Source organism: Montipora foliosa, chromosome 7 (genome assembly GCF_036669935.1).
Source record: "Montipora foliosa isolate CH-2021 chromosome 7, ASM3666993v2, whole genome shotgun sequence".
NCBI classification, from domain to species: domain Eukaryota; kingdom Metazoa; phylum Cnidaria; class Anthozoa; order Scleractinia; family Acroporidae; genus Montipora; species Montipora foliosa.
In genome coordinates, this window is record NC_090875.1 from 25,476,681 (window position 1) to 25,496,680 (window position 20,000).

General features: G+C 40.3%; 2 protein-coding genes across 2 annotated transcripts in view; both read right to left on the minus strand.

Annotated features, from left to right (window-relative positions):
• LOC138011550 (tubulin monoglycylase TTLL3-like) overlaps positions 1-6,790 on the minus strand; it is a 21,007-nt gene extending 14,217 nt beyond the window's left edge. The window contains exons 1-4 of the mRNA XM_068858613.1: positions 6,188-6,790; positions 4,259-4,387; positions 819-1,391; positions 1-369 (exon numbers count right to left, since the gene is read on the minus strand). The exon at positions 1-369 is cut by the window's left edge and continues 36 nt beyond it. Of these exons, the coding sequence (XP_068714714.1) occupies positions 1-369; positions 819-1,391; positions 4,259-4,387; positions 6,188-6,721 (1,605 nt within the window). The 5' untranslated portion in view covers positions 6,722-6,790. The remainder of the gene's footprint in view (positions 370-818; positions 1,392-4,258; positions 4,388-6,187) is intronic.
• Positions 6,791-10,168: 3,378 nt separating this feature from the next.
• LOC138011551 (synaptophysin-like protein 1) overlaps positions 10,169-20,000 on the minus strand; it is a 23,091-nt gene continuing 13,259 nt past the window's right edge. The window contains exons 3-4 of the mRNA XM_068858614.1: positions 18,340-18,543; positions 10,169-12,336 (exon numbers count right to left, since the gene is read on the minus strand). Of these exons, the coding sequence (XP_068714715.1) occupies positions 12,181-12,336; positions 18,340-18,543 (360 nt within the window). The 3' untranslated portion in view covers positions 10,169-12,180. The remainder of the gene's footprint in view (positions 12,337-18,339; positions 18,544-20,000) is intronic.

Sequence of the window (20,000 nt, forward strand, 5' to 3'; positions counted from 1 at the left end):
ATATCCCGCATTCCAATCTTCATTATCATCACTATCATTATCACTGTCACCACAATCACTTCCATCATCATCATCATCCTTATTGTTTCTGACATTAATAGTTCTTGCCTTTGAGATCTTCAGTGATTTTGCAATACTCGTGGAAGTGTTTTTCTCCTTGCTGAGAGGTGACTGATCAACACAGCTTGAGATTTCATTATCAGAGTCATCTGCACTATTGCAAGAATCATCATCACTTCCATCGCTATCATTCTTCTTATTTTTAGCTGGCAAGAGATTGCCCTTGTAATGTTTCTCAACCCATCCGCGCTTCCTCAGCACAGCTCGAACAATTGGGTAAGGACCATGGCAGATGAATATTTTCTTGTGCTGAAACAAAAGAACTTCTTAATAATTATGTAAATGTAAATGTAAATGCCTTGGGAGTCCTGGGGGGGTGGGGGGGGACACCCATATGAAACAGACGGGGATGCTAGTTGTCTCGCTAGGAGTGTAAATTTTGGATTTTGGTCTCGCTTAGGGTGTTCGGGCAAAGCGCCAATATTTTAAGCCGCCAAGGTCTCGTTTAGGGTTCCGCGAAGAAACACAGAATTACCCGAAGAGAAACAGAAGTCAAATTTTCTTTTTAACTTGTTTTTAGGGGTCAAAATTTCCTTAAGCCATGCCCAGATTAGTTTCCTTCAGGGGTCACAAAAAGCTTGAGCCACGCCCAGATGGTCTCCTTTAGGGGTTAAATTCAAAATTTCCAGCGAGCATCCCCGTCTGTTCCATATGGGCAATACAACATAACTTGAAGAAATGAAACTCCTTCCACATACCTTTATGGCCGTCTCTGCTGCTTTCTTTGCATTTCTAACCTTGTCAAACAAAGGATCATTATATTTCAGTTTTCCAACAGGATTGCAACTAGGTTGGGAGTGGCTTCTAGAATGAAAACCTTTCTGTTTATTCGTGGCATTGTCCATTCCTCTGCAGCCATTCCAGTTCGAATCATTCACAACCTCGGCCACAGTTTTCTGAGGGGGATGGGTGATGGTCCTTTTGTGTACTTTCATCAAATATTTGGCCTTTTTCAAATACAAATTTTCAATTGACTGGTTATATGGACTTCGACCTTGCAATTTTTGATAAACTAAACTTGCTCTTTTTACAGCACTCTCAGAAAGTTTTTTGATGGATTTATTCGTCTTGGCAAGATCAGTTGAAGATGATGATTCTAAATCACTGCTTTCTGTCACAGCCTTTGATAGTTCCTTTGAAGATGGACTTTGCAACATTTCACCTGCCCTGCTTATCACATTTGACAATAACTCTGGAGCAGATGATGTTTCACACATCTCAGGATTAGTTACATCACTGACTGACTTGTTGAGGTCATCATAGCTGGTCAACTGTATAAACAAAAGGAACCGTGATTAGTTAATCTATTTTGCAGATATTTGAAACTAGTTTTCTGCATATATAAAAGTAACATCTTCTTATAATAAATAATAATTATTATTATATTGTGCAAACTCCATATTTTACAAGTTCAAATAATTTATGAAAAAAAGGCAGTTAATACCGTTGGTAAAAAATAACATAACAGTTCCGGTACAAGTAAACAATCTGATCCCACCAACAGGTTGGCCGACGTGTTCACCAACACGTCGGGCGACTGTTGGTCGACTGACCGTCGGGCAACGCGTTGGCCACTGTTTAATCTGTTTAATCCATATCCCTTCTCAAAAACCAACATTTGACTTGATTTGCGTTAATTTATTTGTTAATTTCAGTTTACAGTGTCCCCAATTAGTGCTCCAGCGCTAGAACGACTAGACACTTAAATAAAGTTCCTTTCCTTGAAATCCTTTCCTTTTCCATCTTCGAACGCCATCGGTATAACAGCCTCTTTGCGATGCGAATTCATTTCAACAGACCGCCCAGCTGCCTTCAGCACTCCTGCTCGATCCTTTTCACTGAAAGTTTCGGGTCTCCCAGCCTCTCCAGGGTGTGTTGGTACATCACTTTGTTGGTTCTAAAGAGTTCTGCAAGGTTCGTAGCTGCTGCTCCAGGGTCTTAATGTGGTCATCTTTTGCTTTCAACTGCTCCTTGTAGGCGGTGATATGCATTTCAGTTTGCCGGACCAAGTCTGCCATCTCATCGGCGTCCTGTTGAGCCTGAGCTATTTGTTCTTCCCTCTCTTGGCAATGATCTTCGAGCTCATCAAACTGGGCCTTCAGATCTTGAAAGGCTTTGCCATGTTGCTGATTTTTCTGTTGCAGCTGCCGACAAATGAATTTATAGTTAGGCTCAGCTTCTGGAGACCCTGCGGCTGTTCCTTTTCTGCTGCCCTCCTTCCCTTCTTGGTCTTCCGTTTTTTTCACTGGTGGCTGCTCACAATCACATTTACGACTGTCGCCACTACAAGAACCACACATCACTAAACAGTGGATTCTTGTATGACCAGCTTGTCCGCAGACAGTACACTTAGTTAGACGTTGAGACATAGTTGAGTATTGACAGTTGCAAATAGATGCTAATGGTGTCAACTAAATTGAGTTGTCACATTAGTAACAGGTTCATTTCATTTAATTGGTTCAATAAGAAGCGTCGTGATTGGTTTAATTAGATCCTACTTGATCTGCATTAATTATCATAGTTTTTCCTTATATGCGATTGCTTTAATAAGAAGCGTTGTGAGTTGCTGTTCATTATGCTCTAGCATTTGATCACGACTTTACAAGACAAGGAGTTCAGTGATCTTTTTGTTATACTGGGAAGTTTCTAGAATGTTTTTAATTTCTTTGTGAGTCAATAGCTTTAGCGAGCTGTCAGCAGTGTTCCCGATGTGGTTCTAATATGGCACTAACAGAGACAACACGGGTAAACGAAGGATACATGCGGCGCTGTACGAATAAGCGATGTCGAATGTGGCTTTCAATAAGGTTGGGCTCCTTCTTCGAGGGATCTAATATCACGTTAAGTTCCTGGCTGCATCTGATGTTCCTCTGGGCTATGCAGAGTTCAGGAAGCAAAATTGCGTGACTTATCAGCCTTTCAAAGCCTACTGTGATCTGTGCAGTGGGTGAGCTGAGAACAATCTCTTCCAACAAACTCATGAATGCTGGAATTAAGCTTGGAGGTTAAGGGAGGACCGTGGAAATAGATGAGCTGAAGTTTGGTGGCAAGAGAAAGTATTAGAGAAGGAGAGTATCGGAAGATCCGTGGGTATTTGCCGTAGTGGAGAGAAGCAAGAACATTTGCTAAGAAATGGAGAGCCCAAGATATCAGAGCTTCCATGCACAGCCCCTTCTGATGAAGATGGCAGTCAGTCGGTTAGTGCGCGGCCTTGGTGCAAGAGGTCCTGAGTTCGATTCCCGGATCTCGCATCCTTGTTTCGACTTCTTTCCTTTTCCTGTAGCTAAGTAGCTTTAAATACCCGTAAAACGGAGCACTGATGGAGAGGGGGGAGTAAAATGAGCGCATCATCGACCTCAGGTTTGTCAGTAATTAAAGTTACTGTTACAAGTTATCGACATTAAATATGGTCGCTTTTATACTTTACTTTTCCTTAAGACCTATAAACAGACACCAATGTGATAAATAATGTAAATTATGCGACTTTTTCTGAGCAATTTTAAGCTTGTTTTATAAGGTTTCAGGATAAGAAAAACACTTTTTGGCTGCCCTAAAGACATTTTGAACACAAAGGAACAGTAATTATGCATCTTGATCGACATTAGTTGGAATAAAAAAAAAGGTCTTCTGCACCATACTTCCAACGTGAATAGAGAGGGCAATTGTGTCGCCATTTTAGTGATGTGTATATATCAGCCCTTCAGATTGGCTAATCTGAACAAAGGGTGTGTTCGTGTTACACCAATAATAGGCGACTCTTTAACAATGAGACTCGTACCAGGCCCCTGACATGCAAAATAACGCCTTGAACTTCGAATGTTTACGAAATCGAAGGTGACAAAGGTTCTTTATCCTTTTTCCACTAGTCTAATTTTCCAGTCGGCCCCAAGGGCAAATTATGGCTTTCAAATCCATTGTTATTGCAATTTCTCCTCAGACTTCACTAAATTATGTGAGAGCAAGTAAAATTCTTCAAGCTCAATTTGCAACAGAACGAGGAGGTCGATGAGGCTGACTGAGAGATCTGAAGCGACCGTGAGTGATTTTCTTTGCCAGCTGATTTAAACACATTACATGGAAAGGGAAGGAGTGGGAAGTTGCTAAGGTTTCAAAAAAATTATTGATCAGAGCAACTAACCTCCTGAGAGTTGCTGCTAGATTCCTTGATTTTCTTAAACTTCTTTTGTCTTGCAGGAAATCTGCTGATAGCTGGCACAGGGCTCCATTTACCTTTTGTTTGGTTTGAGTTTGTAATTGTGGCTTCAATCTGTTAAAACAAAACCAAAAATTATAACACTCCATCACATGCACTGACTGCCCCATTTAGGTAAAGAAATGGCCACCAAAAATGGAGGTCATCCTTCAGGTATTGGTAAAACAAACTTTGTGGAAGATTTAAATAACCCCTTGTTTAATTAATTAATTTAACTACCATCTCTTCCTTCGATACTGAGGTCTTATAATCCTATTGATGCCTTTTTTCACTTTCCCCCTCTCCCTCTCTTCTGAAAAAATATTGTTGAGAAACATGTCAGACCTTCCACTTCTGTATTACTTAACTATAAAATTCAAATTCAAAATTGTAAATGGGGGGTGGGGTGGGGGGGGGGGGGGGAAGGGTGGAAATGGGTTGACATTTAAATAACCTGCATTGTTAGGCAAAGGGATCAAACAATCACTTCCTTGGCCAGGTAGCCTATAGGCAGCTTTCTTTTTGTAACCACAAGGATAATGAAATTAAAAGACCGGGCTAGTTGGATGATCTGCCTGCTTACTATTTGAAGGCCACACAAACAATATTTGACTTTCCCATCCACATTTCACTACCCCTACACTGTAGGTCATGATTCTTTCCTCCTAGGCCAAGATTATTTCAACAGAAAATAACAACTTCTGCCTGTTTCCAAATCAAGAGGTCCTCAACTCATGGGCCTCTTTCCTTTACCTATGATTAGTCAAAGAAATTTGTTACAGAAAAAAATTTTAGCAAAACATATTTTGGAAACAACCAGAGTTTGGAACACCTTCTGTCACATTTTAATTCAGTTGAGGGTCTATTCAGTTTGGCATTGAACATGAAACTAATAGATGCTAATATCTTTCTTGGCCAGCGGTACCATCAACACCATTGACCGAGTCGGGAAATACCATAATACTCTTTGTTTGTCCCCCCAAATTTGGCATAAGCAATTTATTTCCTGTTTCTTTTGGCACTTACAATGGTCCCAAGAGAAAACAAAAACAATGCCTTTTCAAGATTTGGGTTGACAAACAAGGAGTATTATGCTATTTTCCACTTCGGTCAATTGTTTGGCACATCATTCTCGCCACCCTACTCCTTTGAACCAAAATGAAGGGGGCCTTTTACCTGACACATACTTAGCTTCAAAAGGAAAGAAAGCTAACAATATTTTTATTAATCGGCATACCTTTTCCCTTCCCTTTTTTGGCAAAATGGAGAGCATATAAGAGGAATAACTAGTACTCTTGTACTCTTACTATGAAAAACCGATGTACCATCAAACCATGTTTGATTTTCAACCAGGTAGCAGTATGAACTTTCACTTTTGTACCTAGTGGTCATTTTTCTCGCTGCAGAAAAAATAGTGGTCTCAAGAGCAAGAGATATGTCCTACTTACGAATACTCTAGTCTGCAGCTTGCTCATTTGGAGTAGAGTGTCGATAAATATTTGCAGCTGGTCATACAGCCGTGTTAAAGGCTGACAAAGATTATTAAGTAAATTGGACAAAAGAAAAAACAAAACGTACCCCAGATGTCTTTCTCAATAAAATTTTCTGTGTTGTCTCCATCATTGAAAGCAGTTAATACGATAATTCTTGAAACTTGTTCCGGATTTTTAAGTACATTTGTACACGAGTGCCGTATTGTCATTGAAAAGCCCCATAAGGGGAGTGTCAATAAAGTTTTTATGTTTTATGTTTTTACCAAACTACAACTTAAATCCCACTGAGGAAACGAAGCAAGACGACTTTAGTTAACCAAATTAAAGACAATCAAAAAATCTCTCATTAAAAATAACTGAAAAAGTCAACTACTGTACTCACGTATCGTTTTTGTTTTTCTACATGCATTTGTTGTCGATCCATAAACGTTGTTTTGAGTTGTTGCATGATTTTTACACTGTTCAAGCTCACTTTTGGTTTAAAGGTGAACTCTTCATTTGAGAAAGCGATCTTCTTGTCAGCCCCTGTGCGACCCTTCTCTCCTCTTTCCTTTGCAAGTTTGATGCTTAAGGCGTTCAGTTTCGGAGCAAAAGTCAGTTCACATTCAAAGTTTACTCTTTGCTGTGTCCTTGTGTTAAGCGTTGAAATCATCCCCTTGTTTCTGACAACCTCCTTCAGTGGGCTGAGTTTCGTCTCTGCAACTTCGTTCAAGTCTTTGTTCACCGTAGCCGAACGATATAGGGATAAATCGCCAGGTTTCGTGGACAAACTTTGCACTGATTCAACAACGATTTCTGAATTATTCTCGAAGTTCGTCGGGCCTGAAGTTGCCTGTGAAGTTAGATCCGCAGTATCTTGGTTAACATAACTACTTTTAACCATGTTAAAAGTCTTACAATAATCTAACATATCCATTTTCAGAAGCTAAAAGCCTCTCGTTTGTCAACAACCTTTATGGAACGCCATTTTGGAAGACGTTACTATAGCAACAGGGGTAATTAAAGCCACCTCCTATCCAAAGTGAGTGCGAGAGGTGTTTTTACCACGCGGTCAAAAATTAGCACTTTATAAGTCGATAAGAGAAAAAAAATGCGTGAATCTGTTAAATACCAATTCTATTCGACGTCCGTTGCAAACCTCCAAGGGCGGCACTCGATGCACTCGACGACTTATTGTTCCCAAAGAAATCTGGAACAGATCGACATGTTGCATGTGTGCGTTAACCTTCAATAGCACAACGGATACTGATCTGAAAATTAAGCAAATCGTAATAAATTACGCAAAATGAGAAGAAGAGAAGCAAAATCAAACTGACTTTTCCACATAAATCTCCAGCCTCGAGTAATATTGGTAATATAAATTCAGGAAAACTTGAAAGTTTTTATCAAAAAGTTAAGTTCAACACCCTGTGCTGTTAAGGCCCGGGCAAGCGAGTTCGATTTTCAGGATTTTGTTGAACAGCGACGGTTGAAAACGTTTGCCCCCTCCCTTTCGAATCGCGTTAAAACATGTTGAAACGAAGTTGAATTGATGTTGAATGAGTTGAAAAGCGCATTGAAACCGTTCAGTTGCACATCCTAGCAGTCAACATCGTTCAACAAAATCGAAAGTATGCTGAGGCAAATGTTGAACTCGTTTTCAAGGGCCTTTACACACTGAATCTGTATCACAAACTCTTAAACCCATGCATGCTTCCATTTTTCCTGAAAATAGTAATTAATTAAGCCTCATTTACACTAGCAAGTTTTCCTTGACAACGGAGTCCACTTGTCAAGGAAAACTTGCCGACTGTACACACTAGTAAGTTCTCCTTGACAAGTTTTCCTTGGTAGTGTAAATGAAAAATATGACAAGTTTTCCTTGACAAGTGCACTTGACAAGTAATTTACACTAGCAAATATCGTCCTTGACCACAAGTGTCCTTGTTCAAAAACTAGCATGCTAGTTTTTGAACAAGGACCGTGTTGACAAGGAAAAACTTGTCATATTTTTCCATTTACACTGCCAAGGAAAACTTGCTAGTGTAAATGAGGCTTTAATCTACAACTCGCGCACATTTTCTCCCACTTGCTAGGAAAAGCAGTTTTTCCGCTCTCTTGCGCGGTTTTTCCCCCTACTCTTCTCAATGAAAATGAAGTACCACTTGTAATCTTACACTATGACTTCAACTTCAATGTTAGCTTTCCCTTCTCTGCTTTAACTGAAACTGAAACTCATGGGTCGTCTATTAATAAGCAATTAATCTCTAAATTTTAGACTACGTTTCCATACCAATTCTTGTGCAGTAAAAACCTTCCAGGAAAAAAAATGGAAGAAACCCAGGAGATTTTAAAAAGGAAAGTGAAAAAATTACCATTATGTACTTATGCTTCCTAGAAAATAATCTTTACTTTCATTGTTAGAAAATAAACTTGACTTTCATATTTTGGGGGCGGTGTTGACAACGAACTGCTCTTACAAATTAAGCTTAAAATACGCGCGTGCATGGCTGTTTTTCTGCTAATTAACTCATTGTTTTGTGTGGTGTATAAACAGCGAGATGTTTCTCAAACGCAGCACCAAATTATCTTTGACACTTTTCGTTTCCTATTCAATAAAAAGTGTCTCCATGAAGTAAAACTGCTCCGAGCTATTGAACTTAAACAGACATAATTTGCAGCTTCTTTCATATCATCTACACATATTTCCTCTGCTTTGTTTTAGAACTCTTCGACAACTAACCCAATCAGCATAACAAGGGTAATTTTTGTGCGAAATAGTTTCCCCTACTCTTACATCCACTCGAAACATTTCCCGAACAACTTTGGTTTGTAACGGCGTATTGTCTTTGCAACGTTGCAAAAAACCAACGGGGAAGAACTGGATTAGTCACAGAAAAAAGTGGAATGCCAACCAAACGAAATAGTCTTGTCTTTCTAGGAGGCATCTTTAGTATACAGAAGAAGAAAAAATCGTAAGTAAACTTACCGAGCTGCCTTCTTCTTTTTGCAAAATGACAGGTTTTCTCTCAAGAAGGAAAATATTCTCACTCACTCACGCTTGACTTTCCCGCGCTTAACGCGGCTGCCATGTGCATCATTTGCTTCAAATTCTGATTGGCTCATTTGATCACCCGAGTTGTGATTGGACAGTAGTTTAGAACATCAACGACTGCGAGAAATTCGTTACATACCGCAAGCGACGAATGAACTACATTTCTTGCTTTTGGTAGGACTTTCTAGGAAAAAAGAAACCTCTTCCAGAGAAATTCAAAGTGCAACCCCATTCCCAACCTGGCTTTCATTCAACTGCTAACGAATCGAAGTGTCCGAACATTACTTATTGTCAGAAATCATTCTTGTCGTGACGTCAAGTTGTTGGTGACGTCACATGGCGAAGCAATTAAGTCTTTTAAAGTTGACGCCATCCTTGACCAAATTTTGGAGATTTAATTAAACAAAGATGTTTTTTCATTGCGACAACTATACAGTTCGATGCGCCTTATGGTGACCACCTAACAAAGTTTTCTACAAATTATCCGTCAATCAGGGTGTGCGAATTTGACTGAGAGTCACGCCTCCTTGCAAAGTTCGCACGGTTGTAAGTTGAACTCCGTCGCATGGGTTGAGTTGACGTATTTACACAAAGTCGCCACATGCGACAGTTTGTTTGGTGGCCACGGTATCAAAGGCGCGTTGCACTTCATGCATCTACAAACACACGTTCCAGAAATCAGCAAACTCCCTTTTTGACTTATGGCTGTCATACACCATCATCATACACCATAAGCCCTTTTAGACATATCACTGCCAAGCCGGCCACTTCTGCTGGAGAGAGAACAGGACAGACCACAACAACAGGCACTTCATCCCCTACTCATCTCGAATAGTATGTGGATTCTTTGACGTCCCACAGCGAACTTATGAACATAGAAGATATTTGTAGGACGGGGGCCTACGGTTTATACTCCTTATCCGAAAAGACTTGAAAGTCTAACCATTTGCAGATGAAAATACAAAGGCAGCACTTTCTCCTGAGTTATTTTAAGATACTGAGGGTTGATCTGGTCGGGGTTCGAACCCTACCTCCCGCATGACAGCCCGATGCTCAATCAACTGAGCCACCGGTGCGCGGCGGGATATGGGAACCAACAGCCCTTGTCTGGTATCCAGACATGATCCTGGCATAAGTCAGGAAACGAAAAACTTTAGACGAAAAGCGATAACTCTTTAATCACACTACCACAGCAAGTTGATTTTACAGCTAGTTATTGTAGAAACTGTAGTAATATTGCTAGCAGCAACGTAATGTAGAACTTAAACTAAATTAGTTTTGCAGTAGATTTGGAAAAAAGTCAATGTTAAGCCAAAGACTGTTGTCAAATCGGTTAAAGCAATATTTTAATGTTTCCTCAACCATTTTTCTACCATTACCCAATACTGACTATGAAAACACCTGAGTATTCCAGTACCTCTTAATTATTTGGGGAAAAGGTTGCTATGTACCGGTAATTGGATTTTCGTAGTTCTAGATAAATATTTCAAAAGAAAATTGAGAAATTATTGAACGTGTTGTCGTCAGCATTAATAAAAGTATTGTAAAAAAATTTTCTTGGGAACAAGTATTTTCCACTTCTTACCAATGTGTTTTTCCAGAATTACACTCGTGCAAATATTGACTTCAGCTTTGGGGACGGCTTCTCCAAAAATATCCCTTACACATTCCTAAAAAAAAAAAGACTTACTCTATCCTAACATAAAAGTTGGATAGACAAACTAGCTTTAGTTCGTTCTTCTCCTCTTGGTGCATTGACCACACTTCTGCATTCTGTTCCGGAATCATCACACAGGAAGAGAAAATAATTCTTTCAGATCGTCTGAAACTTTTAGGACTGGGAGGCAGAAAGGTGTTAAATCACAAACTTACAGAATGGATCTTATTTTTTTTCCCTCTGATAAAGGCTTGAATTATGAACTACGTCCAGAGATTAAATAATTATTTGCTATTTAAACATTTTTCCAAATATCAGATTGACATTAAATTTTTATGTTCTAAGCAGACAAGCACAGAGGTTTCAAGTATTACACATCAGACCTTTCTGAAGATACAAAAGCGTTAACATTTTCAGAGATTCACTTTGATAAGATCCATTATTGAAATGGTTTTTAATATATTAGTTGCCATTATCCCAGACATGTAATTCTTCAAATAAATACCACAGGTGAGAATCAACACGGCAATAAAATACTCAATCATACACAAACTTAACAACAGTACTACTAGTTAAATGATACATGTATCCACTTTCATTTAAGACTTTGTCATCAGAAAATGTAATTCTTGAGCATCATTGTGTAGGAGCTATAATGCCATGCACAATACATCTGGTAACCCAGATTTGGCCACTCAAGGTGACTCCGCCCAGATAAAGGCAAACTGCATATGGTGAAATTTGACCAAGAAATCAAGTATGGCTATTGGCATAAATCCCTTTGTAGCTAAGTTTACAACAAAGTCTATCGTTGATTTCTATTTTAGGGCAACAAAAAAGGTGACAAAGTTTTCAATGATAGTTGACGAGGTGGAACAACATTTTCTATGACAGGGAAATAAATAGAAGCTGGCTACTGCCAATGTACAGTTCCAAACTTAACTTCTCACTGCCAGTTACTAATCTAGCAATCTAAGTCCCAATTTTTTGTATCTTTTTGGGCTGACTAACCAATGTAATATTGAAGTCATTCACACTTCCTTTTTTTTACTTGTGTCTAGAAAACAAATGCTCAGCACTTAATTAATTCAAAGTCCCCAATTTTGCATTTCTTTGCAGCTTTAATTTCTGTTATAGTAGCTTCCCTTTTCAATATTTTCTGAATCAAAGGCAAGAGTTATTGCAGCAGCTGATAAACAATACAATAATTGCCTTGTCATTCAAACAATAACATGCCTGGATTACTGAAAACTGAATTTCCAAGACTCTTGTTTTTAAAATTCGATTGGGGAGCCACAAGCCCCAGCCCAAAAAACGCCCCCCCCCCCCCCCCCATGATCCGACTTGTTGCTATACAGTGTAATCATGCTAATTATAACCACATGTTACAGATTCACTGGTTGCCTAATTGCAATCTTGCTGTGAATTAGTGAATTGTAGTTTTCTAGTTGTGTAAACTGTTGCCACAAAAACAAAAAAAGATACTTGTACCAGAGTAATATTCTATTAAGCAAGCCAAAGGTGAGATGACTACAGTGAATGTCTGTATGCCATCTTCATGGAATATTTACTTTGAACTTGTCTAATGGGTTTTCTGTTCACAACTTACAGAGCTGGATAATATCAAGCAATAAAAAAGGGTCAACCCTAAAAGTAAGATTCATTTACATGGCCTTGTTGGTAATTAAATTGCTGAAGGAGGAATCTCCTGATGAGGTGGTTCCTGCTGGGGAATCTCTCCTCCTTTCATTCCAGAGCTTCTCGGACTGTGCCAAGGAGTTTCCTTGAAAAGAAACCACAAATTTCCGCCCCACACAAAGAAGTTCAGAAAACCCAAAATCTGAAATATAATACCAATTGGGATTAGTTCATTATCTATCCAACCGGAAGCACAGGACCTTGAAGCACGTAACTTGCAAATCTTTTCTTTGGAACAAAGCTGGGGATTATAAAGACCACAATTTTATGCCCAGATATGGACAAAAATAAGATAAAGGCTGCAAGTGAGTGAAAATTTAGGAGCTATGTTACATCCAAATAAAGAAAATTTTTAAGCTCAAAAAAACCCCAAGCCCAGGTTGCTCAAAGCATGGTTAGCGCTAACCTGCGTTGATACCATGGAAACGTATAGGATTTGGTACCTCTTAACCAATGGTTAGCGCTGACCAGGTTTCGAACAACCGGCCCCAGAACTGTACCAGAGTGAAACGCTTCAAGCTCACAAGCTTCTGATCCAACCAAAAGAGAGGGCTCTCTAATTTTACATACCATTATTAATTTTTTTGTGCGGAAGTGATGTACATTGTTTCCTGAACTTGTTCATTTTCACAAAACAAACAAGAGGACAAAGTGAGTGCCCAAGCACTTTCTTCTTTATGTTTGTTTACTGAGATAAGCAATAAAAATGAATAATTCAAGCACTTGTGTGACAAAACTACTTTGAGGTTCAGTGAAGCAATGTGCGAATAACGATTTCCACAGTTTACATGTATGTTTATAAAAAATTTAGAAACGTACATTATTTTACCATCCAACTTTTTTGCACTTCATTTTTAGCAAATGAATTGTAAGTAACTGAGAACGTGTGACAGATTTGTGTGTGCGGGGCAACGTCAGCAACTAAACCAGTCAAATCGGTTCTCTACTGTACAATAACCAAGTGTACAAAATGACTAACTGTGCAATATCGTGGAATATTTGCACTCGTTTCATGCATTCTTTGCGCAGTAACTAATACAATGATGAAATGATATATACAGTTGGATAATAAGGAAAGGTAATGTTTAAAATAACATATCACCACACAGAAACCAAACTGGAAGAAGCAAGGCAACCATTTCCAAAGCTGTGAAAAAAAAGCATGGTGGAGCTATCATTGGAACCATTTAAGATTAATAAAATTGGTAGAAAGAGCACAATAGGGAGGCTATGCATGAAAAGTTTTGCATAAGAAGACGGAAACGGTCAGTCTGAGTTCAACATCTAAACGTCACATGAGAAGAATTTTTCAGCTCCAGAAAATAGCTGCCCCTGTAATTTTAGGCAGTTCATGCAAGAGATGAATGTGCTGTAAGCTTATTTAAGAAACTGGATTGGCAGCTACCCTTTTATGATGAAATCAATATAAACAAAATATACTTAATCTACAAATGCCTAAATGGCCCATGCCCTGAGTATTTAGGTAATAGTTGATATGTACTCAAAGTTATTGTTATGCCGCACATGCATGCTTGAAAAGAGTTCTCTCTGTGTGTCAGCCATCTTGCTCATTACACATGTTCCTCCAAACTGCTCCAAAACATAACATTTCTTGCGTACATGCGAAACACTCAAGCGTTTCCGATTTTTACTGCTCACCTTCAAACACTTGCTTCCACCTGTAACTTCAGCAGCCATCGAGACGAGGCCTTACAAGATCGTTTTGTATTTGGATTACGAAGCAAAGCTATTCAAAGCAGATTTCAGAGGATGTCAATTTCGAAAACGCGCTTCAGATTGCTCTAGGTCAAGAAGCTTGGCTCCAATTCTAATGTTGTACACGAGATGTGCACTCCGAACTCCTCACAAAGACAAGCGCCCACCTCCTTCTGGAAGTTCACGGAAATTTACATGTACGAGTTGTGGTAAACAGGGACATCCTCACTTGTTTGAGTAAGTCCACTCAAATCAATACAGTGGATGAGACACCTGTATACCTGGTGACAGATCGATTGCCTCCTTTTCCATATCACTTTGTACTGTCTGTTCTGACCAACTTGGCATTGAGGTTCTAATTGAACTGAAAAATCAATGTTTTAAAACCCTTTCACCCCTAAACCGGGCATACTAAGTATTTTACTCTGTCTAACGCCAGACGATTTTACTCGTCAATGGGTTCATGGAACTTGACACAGGAGCCAGTGTCTCAATTATTTCTGAAGAAACATACTCGAAGTTTTTCAAAGATGTACCCCTTGAGCCTCGCACAACCAAGTTGCATGCTCACACTGCAAACCCCATTCAAGTTTGTAGCCAGTTCAATGTTCATGCTAGATACAAGTCACATTCTGCAACTCTTCCTCCAACTGTAGTTGACGGTGCTGGGCCCTCGCTCCTGGGGAGAAATTGGCTTTCTGAAATCTGTTTGGATTGGAATGAAATCCTACACATTCATGTTGTTGAGAGTTCAGTCTCAGCTTAAGTCACTCAACAGTTGCATGCTGTTATTCAAACCCATTCAGATCTACTGAAGGACGATCTGGGAAAACTAAACTAGCAGTTAAGAAGGAGCTGTGCCCAAATTCTTCAGGGCAAGAACTGTGCCTTATGCACTACAGCCAGCAGTCGAGAAGGAATACAATCACCTTGAGCGAGATGGTATCATGAGAAAAGTAGAATTCAGTGAGTGGGCCACACCTATGTCCATGTTCCAAAGTCTGACAGGAGTACCCAGTCCTGCAGCACCTATGCCATCACGCTCAACCCTCAGTTGAATTTCCCTTTCCCAAGTAACCCGATTCCACTCCAAGAGGATGTTTTCCATAAGCTCAGATGTGGTCAGACATACACCAAGTTAGATCTAAAGAATGCATACCAACAGCTCACCCTTGATGAGGAAATTTGTTACCATACATACCCACTGAGGCCTTTACCACTTTACCTGTTTACCCTTCGGTATTGCATCTTCTCCTGTGATTTTCCAGAGGACCATGGATATCAATTTGCAAGGTCTAGATGACATCCTCCTCACAGGCAAAGATGATGACGAACATCTCATCAATCTATCCCTTGTCTTGACTTGGCTGGAAGAGTATGGTCTGTGCCTCAAGCTCAACATACGCTATTTCATGCAAAAGACCATAACCTATATGGGTTACACTCTCTGCTGATGGCATCTCTCCAACTGACGAGAATGTTGAAGCCATCAAGTCAGGCCCCAGGCCAGAGAACACCACTCAAGGGCAAGTGTTTCTTGGCAGGCTTACTCAACTACCCTGGAAAGTTCATCCCAAATTTAAGCACCATAGTTCACCCCCTAAACCATCTGCTGCAAAAGGAAAAAGAGGTTTGAGTGGACCGCTTCTTGTGGCCAGTCCTTCAGCCTTGCTAAGGAGTCTTCCACATTCTCAAAGTTTTTAGTTCATTTCAACCCTGCCTTGCCCATTGTATTGGAATGCAATGCCAGTCCATATGGAATTGGTGCAGTTATTCCTCATCGTTTCCCTGAGGGAGTGGAGAAGCCCATTGCCTCTGCCTCTAGGTTGCTCAGCCCAGCAGAAAAGAATTACAGCCAAATTAAGAGGGAGGAGCTCGGTGTGACCAAGTGTTACATGTATCTCTACGGGAGAAAATTCATCCTTCACACTGACTACAAGCCATTACTGAAGATACTTTCTCCTAACAGTGCCACTCCAGTCCTTGCTGCCTCTTGTCTCCTGCAATGGGCCCTTCTTTTGTCATCGTACCATTATGAAATTGAATACGAGCCTTCAAGAAACATTGCAAATGCTGATGCCCTATCCAGGCTACCATTTGATTTTCAACATGACGCCCAGCAAGTCAGTTGACACCCTGTTAATGCTGAGCAGATTTCACGAGAAACAGTTTGACAACACTCTCTCTAAGGTATTAAACCTAAGGCTCACACAACATGGTTGGTACAGCGACAAATGCAGAGACCAGGATTTGAAGCCTTACTTTGTTTGCCATCATGAACTCAACCTACCTCATCATAGTGGATGCATACTCCAGATGGCCTGAGGTGGTTGGACCCATGAGAAGCACCAATGCTGCAACTGTACCAGTGCCCTGTCCAACCTATTCACCTGAACAGATCGCCAGTGATAATGGAACCCCTTTTCAGTCCAGCCAATATGCTGATTTCCTAAAGCAAAATAGTGTGCAGGGTGTGCTTGTGTCACCCTACCTGCCTGTTGGCAACGAGCAACCCAAGAGATTTGTTCAGACTTTCAAGAAATTCTTAAAATCCTTAGCAAAAGACTGTGCTTTACTTCAGCATATCCTCCTTACCTATAGCAGTACCCAGCATGCCGCAAAAGGTGCCATGCCATGAAACTGTTTCTTCAGAGTGAGCCTTGTATACAACTGTCATCAGTTCATCCTGACATCCTCGCTGTCAAACAGTCCCTGGACTTTCAACAAAAAGGGATTTTCCACAGGCTCCTCGGGGATCCACAGGGTTGTCGCTAAGCGCCGGCTGCCAGCGAATTTCAACGGCTGAAAGAGAGCTTACCACCAGCTCAAATTGTGCTGGAAAACAAAGACATGGGGGAATTTTCAAGGTGCAGTTAAGTAAAAAGCCAGCTTGATAAATAAATAAGCCTGCTTAGCTTTTCCTTCGCTACACCCTGGATCCATCCTACAGTTTCTTTGGAGTACATTTCCTCCAAAGAAAACAGCTGAATTCATTCTGAAGCACAGAAGCTTGTAACACTAGCAGATGCTCCTGCAACCCAGTCGGTTTCTCTGGATGACAAGACACTGCCACCACCCCCAATTCTGTGTTGTTCCTGCCGTGCCTGCACGATTCCAAAGAGACTGATCAGTAATATCTGAAACACTGTTAACTATTCACTGAGTTTCAGAGACATTGTTCTTTCAGGCCTTTTAACAAGTCTTGTGTCGTTTTCTCAAATTTACCTCCTTCAATAGTCATTCCAGTTTTCCCCCTTTGTTTTGGTCACTGTTGTTTATTTAGTTTCTTGTTTAGGGAGGTGATATGTAGCCACAGTCATCCACCGCATGTGCACGTTCAAAGAAAAGTTGTCTCTGCGTCAGCCACCTTGCAAGTGTTCCTCCAAACTGCTGCAAATCGTAACCATAGTCTATAATGGCCGTGTTAGTGTTATCTCAGCCAGAACCTCACGTTGTGGTGATATTACTATACGCTGCCCCAAGTACAACCATGAAACTGAAGGTGGAAGAACTTTTCCTATTTCAGCCATAAAACTTAGGAACTCCTTACCTTCCGATATTTCATCTAGCAATAGCATGTGAAGTCTTTCAAACAGAAATACATTACCGTAACTATTTCAAGGAAGTTGTGCAGGCTTGGATAGTTTTCCCATAATTTCATATTCCTTGCACCAGTTCCTCAAATCTCTTTTGCGAAATTCTGGTCGCCAGTACTCAATTTTTAGTCAAATTGGCGACCAGGAAGGCGCAATTTCGAACCCTGTTCTAAGGTATCACAGTTTCAGAATGTTAACACATATTACATACTTAATCGACTGCTCCCCATGGGGGCTTTTCAGGGCCAATGAAACACAAAGAAACGACGGAAAAGAACAACAACAACAACTGTTAAGAATCCCGACTGGCAGGAGGCAAACCAGTTGGCTAGTTATAAGTGCAGCTGGGAAGTTGATCCAGGGACTACCAGGATCAAATTCAACGAGTTTAAGAACAGGTCTTAAACCCGTGATCTCCAGATCTCAAGGCAAGTTCCCTAACCACACTGCCTCTTCCTCCTCCTCCATGAAGCAACTGAGTGAATTTCACTCTTCTCTGGATTGGATGTTATTTTTCACAGCATTTTCGTAAGTCCAACCCCAGGAGTGTCCCCTTTAATCATTTCTACATCTGATCCAAGTTCTTCCTGGCAAAGTAGCCTTTAATAAAAATAATTTGCTTTCAGCAAATTGACAGCATGGAAAGACCACACTGCCAGAGAAAGCCCTCAAAATCAATGAGCAAACAGCATCTCCACAATCACCTGTCATATTATACGGTAAGCTGTTTTAAATACAAGAGGAAATAAAGATCATGTCAATGATGATTAAGATGATGATCAGGGAGGTCATAACAGTGCTTTCCTCTCAAAACTGAAATAGAGATCACTTACCACAGCGATAAGAGGTGCTCCATAAACAGCACCCTGAAAGGTACTAGGCTCACATCGGGTGATGCCACTTTGACCTGTGCATGCAGGATAGGCTTTAAACACATTCTCTTGACTTGTTGCCTTCTTGAGGCCACTGAATCCAGCAGCCCATGCGATAGAGCTTGTGAACCAAAAGATCACCAAGACAATGGTGAATACAAAGTCCTAGCAATGGAATGAAAACAGTGATAAGATAAGCAAGCACAAAAGAACAGTAGTTAGCCAAAATCTTCAACAAAAAGATTAGAACTTTCCCTTTCCAAATTTAGGACAATGATCTAAACAGAAGGCTAACAATAATATGTTGTTCACAAAGAAGCACAAAAAACCCAACAAGTGTCTCAACTTTGGTTGTTTGTTTGTGTTTTGTTTTGTTTTGTTTTTTCGGGGGGGGGGGGGGGGGAGAGAGAAATATATGGTAAACATAGTATATAATTTATATAGCACTGATCAATTTATTGTCCCTTATAGATGTGATGGATGTGATGAACTGTCTCTGGCAATGATAAAAAATCCATGGGCACTGATCAACTGTCCCTAGCTGTGATCAACTGTCCCTGGCTATGATTAACTGCTGCTTGCATTCACCAACTGCACTTAGTACTGATCGAAAAATTTTGTTATTGTCCCTAATAATTAACCCATTCACCCCTAAACCGACCATACTTTAAGTATTTTACTTTGACAGTGTCTAATGCCAGAGGATTTTACTCGTCAAAGGGGACCCCCAGGAGTCAATGGGTTAAGCATCAATCAACTGTCCTTAGCTATGATCAAGCATCCCCCAAACTGATGAGCTATCTCAAGCACTGATCATCAATGCTTACATGTAAGCCAGGACCACAGCTAGGGATAGTTAATCATAGCCAGAGACTGTTGATCAGTATGGAGGAGAGTCAATTAGTGCAAGAGACAGTTGATCAGTGCTGGAACAGTTGACCAGTACTAGAGACAGTTCATCACAGTTAAGGACAGTTGATCAATGCTAGGGACAGTTGATCACAGCTAGGAACTGTTGATCAGTGAACGAAATAATACATGAAATGAATCATATATCATATAGGAACCGAGGTGTTACGAAAACTAAGACCCCTTGTAAACAGCTGAAATTACGGGAATGAAACCCAGGGAAAACTTACAGGAGCAAGGATGGCACAGTCGGTTAGTGCGTGGCCTTGGTGCAAGAGGTCTTGAGTTCGCTTCCCGGATCTCGCATCCTTGTTTCGGCTTCTTTCCTTTCCGTGTAGCTAAGTAGCTTTAAATACCCGTAAAATGGAGCACTGATGGAGAGGGGGGAGTAAAATGAGCGCACCGTCAACCTTCAGGTTTGTCAGTTGAATTACTGTTACAAGTTATCGACGTTAAATATGGTTGCTTTACTTTACTCTTCTTTTACCGCTAGTCAGAGATTTGGTGCTGGATGTTGTCTACATGGTTTAACTTAAACAGACACAATGCCATGACACGCTTGCATGTTGTGTGACAGACAAAAAAACAGTGACATTTGTCAATGCTTACTTTAATATTGGCATGGAAACTAAAGATAGGGTCTTTGGAATAACAATTAAAAACTATTCCAGTCCCCTATCAGACATAATAATAAGATTGACCATCTATTGCAT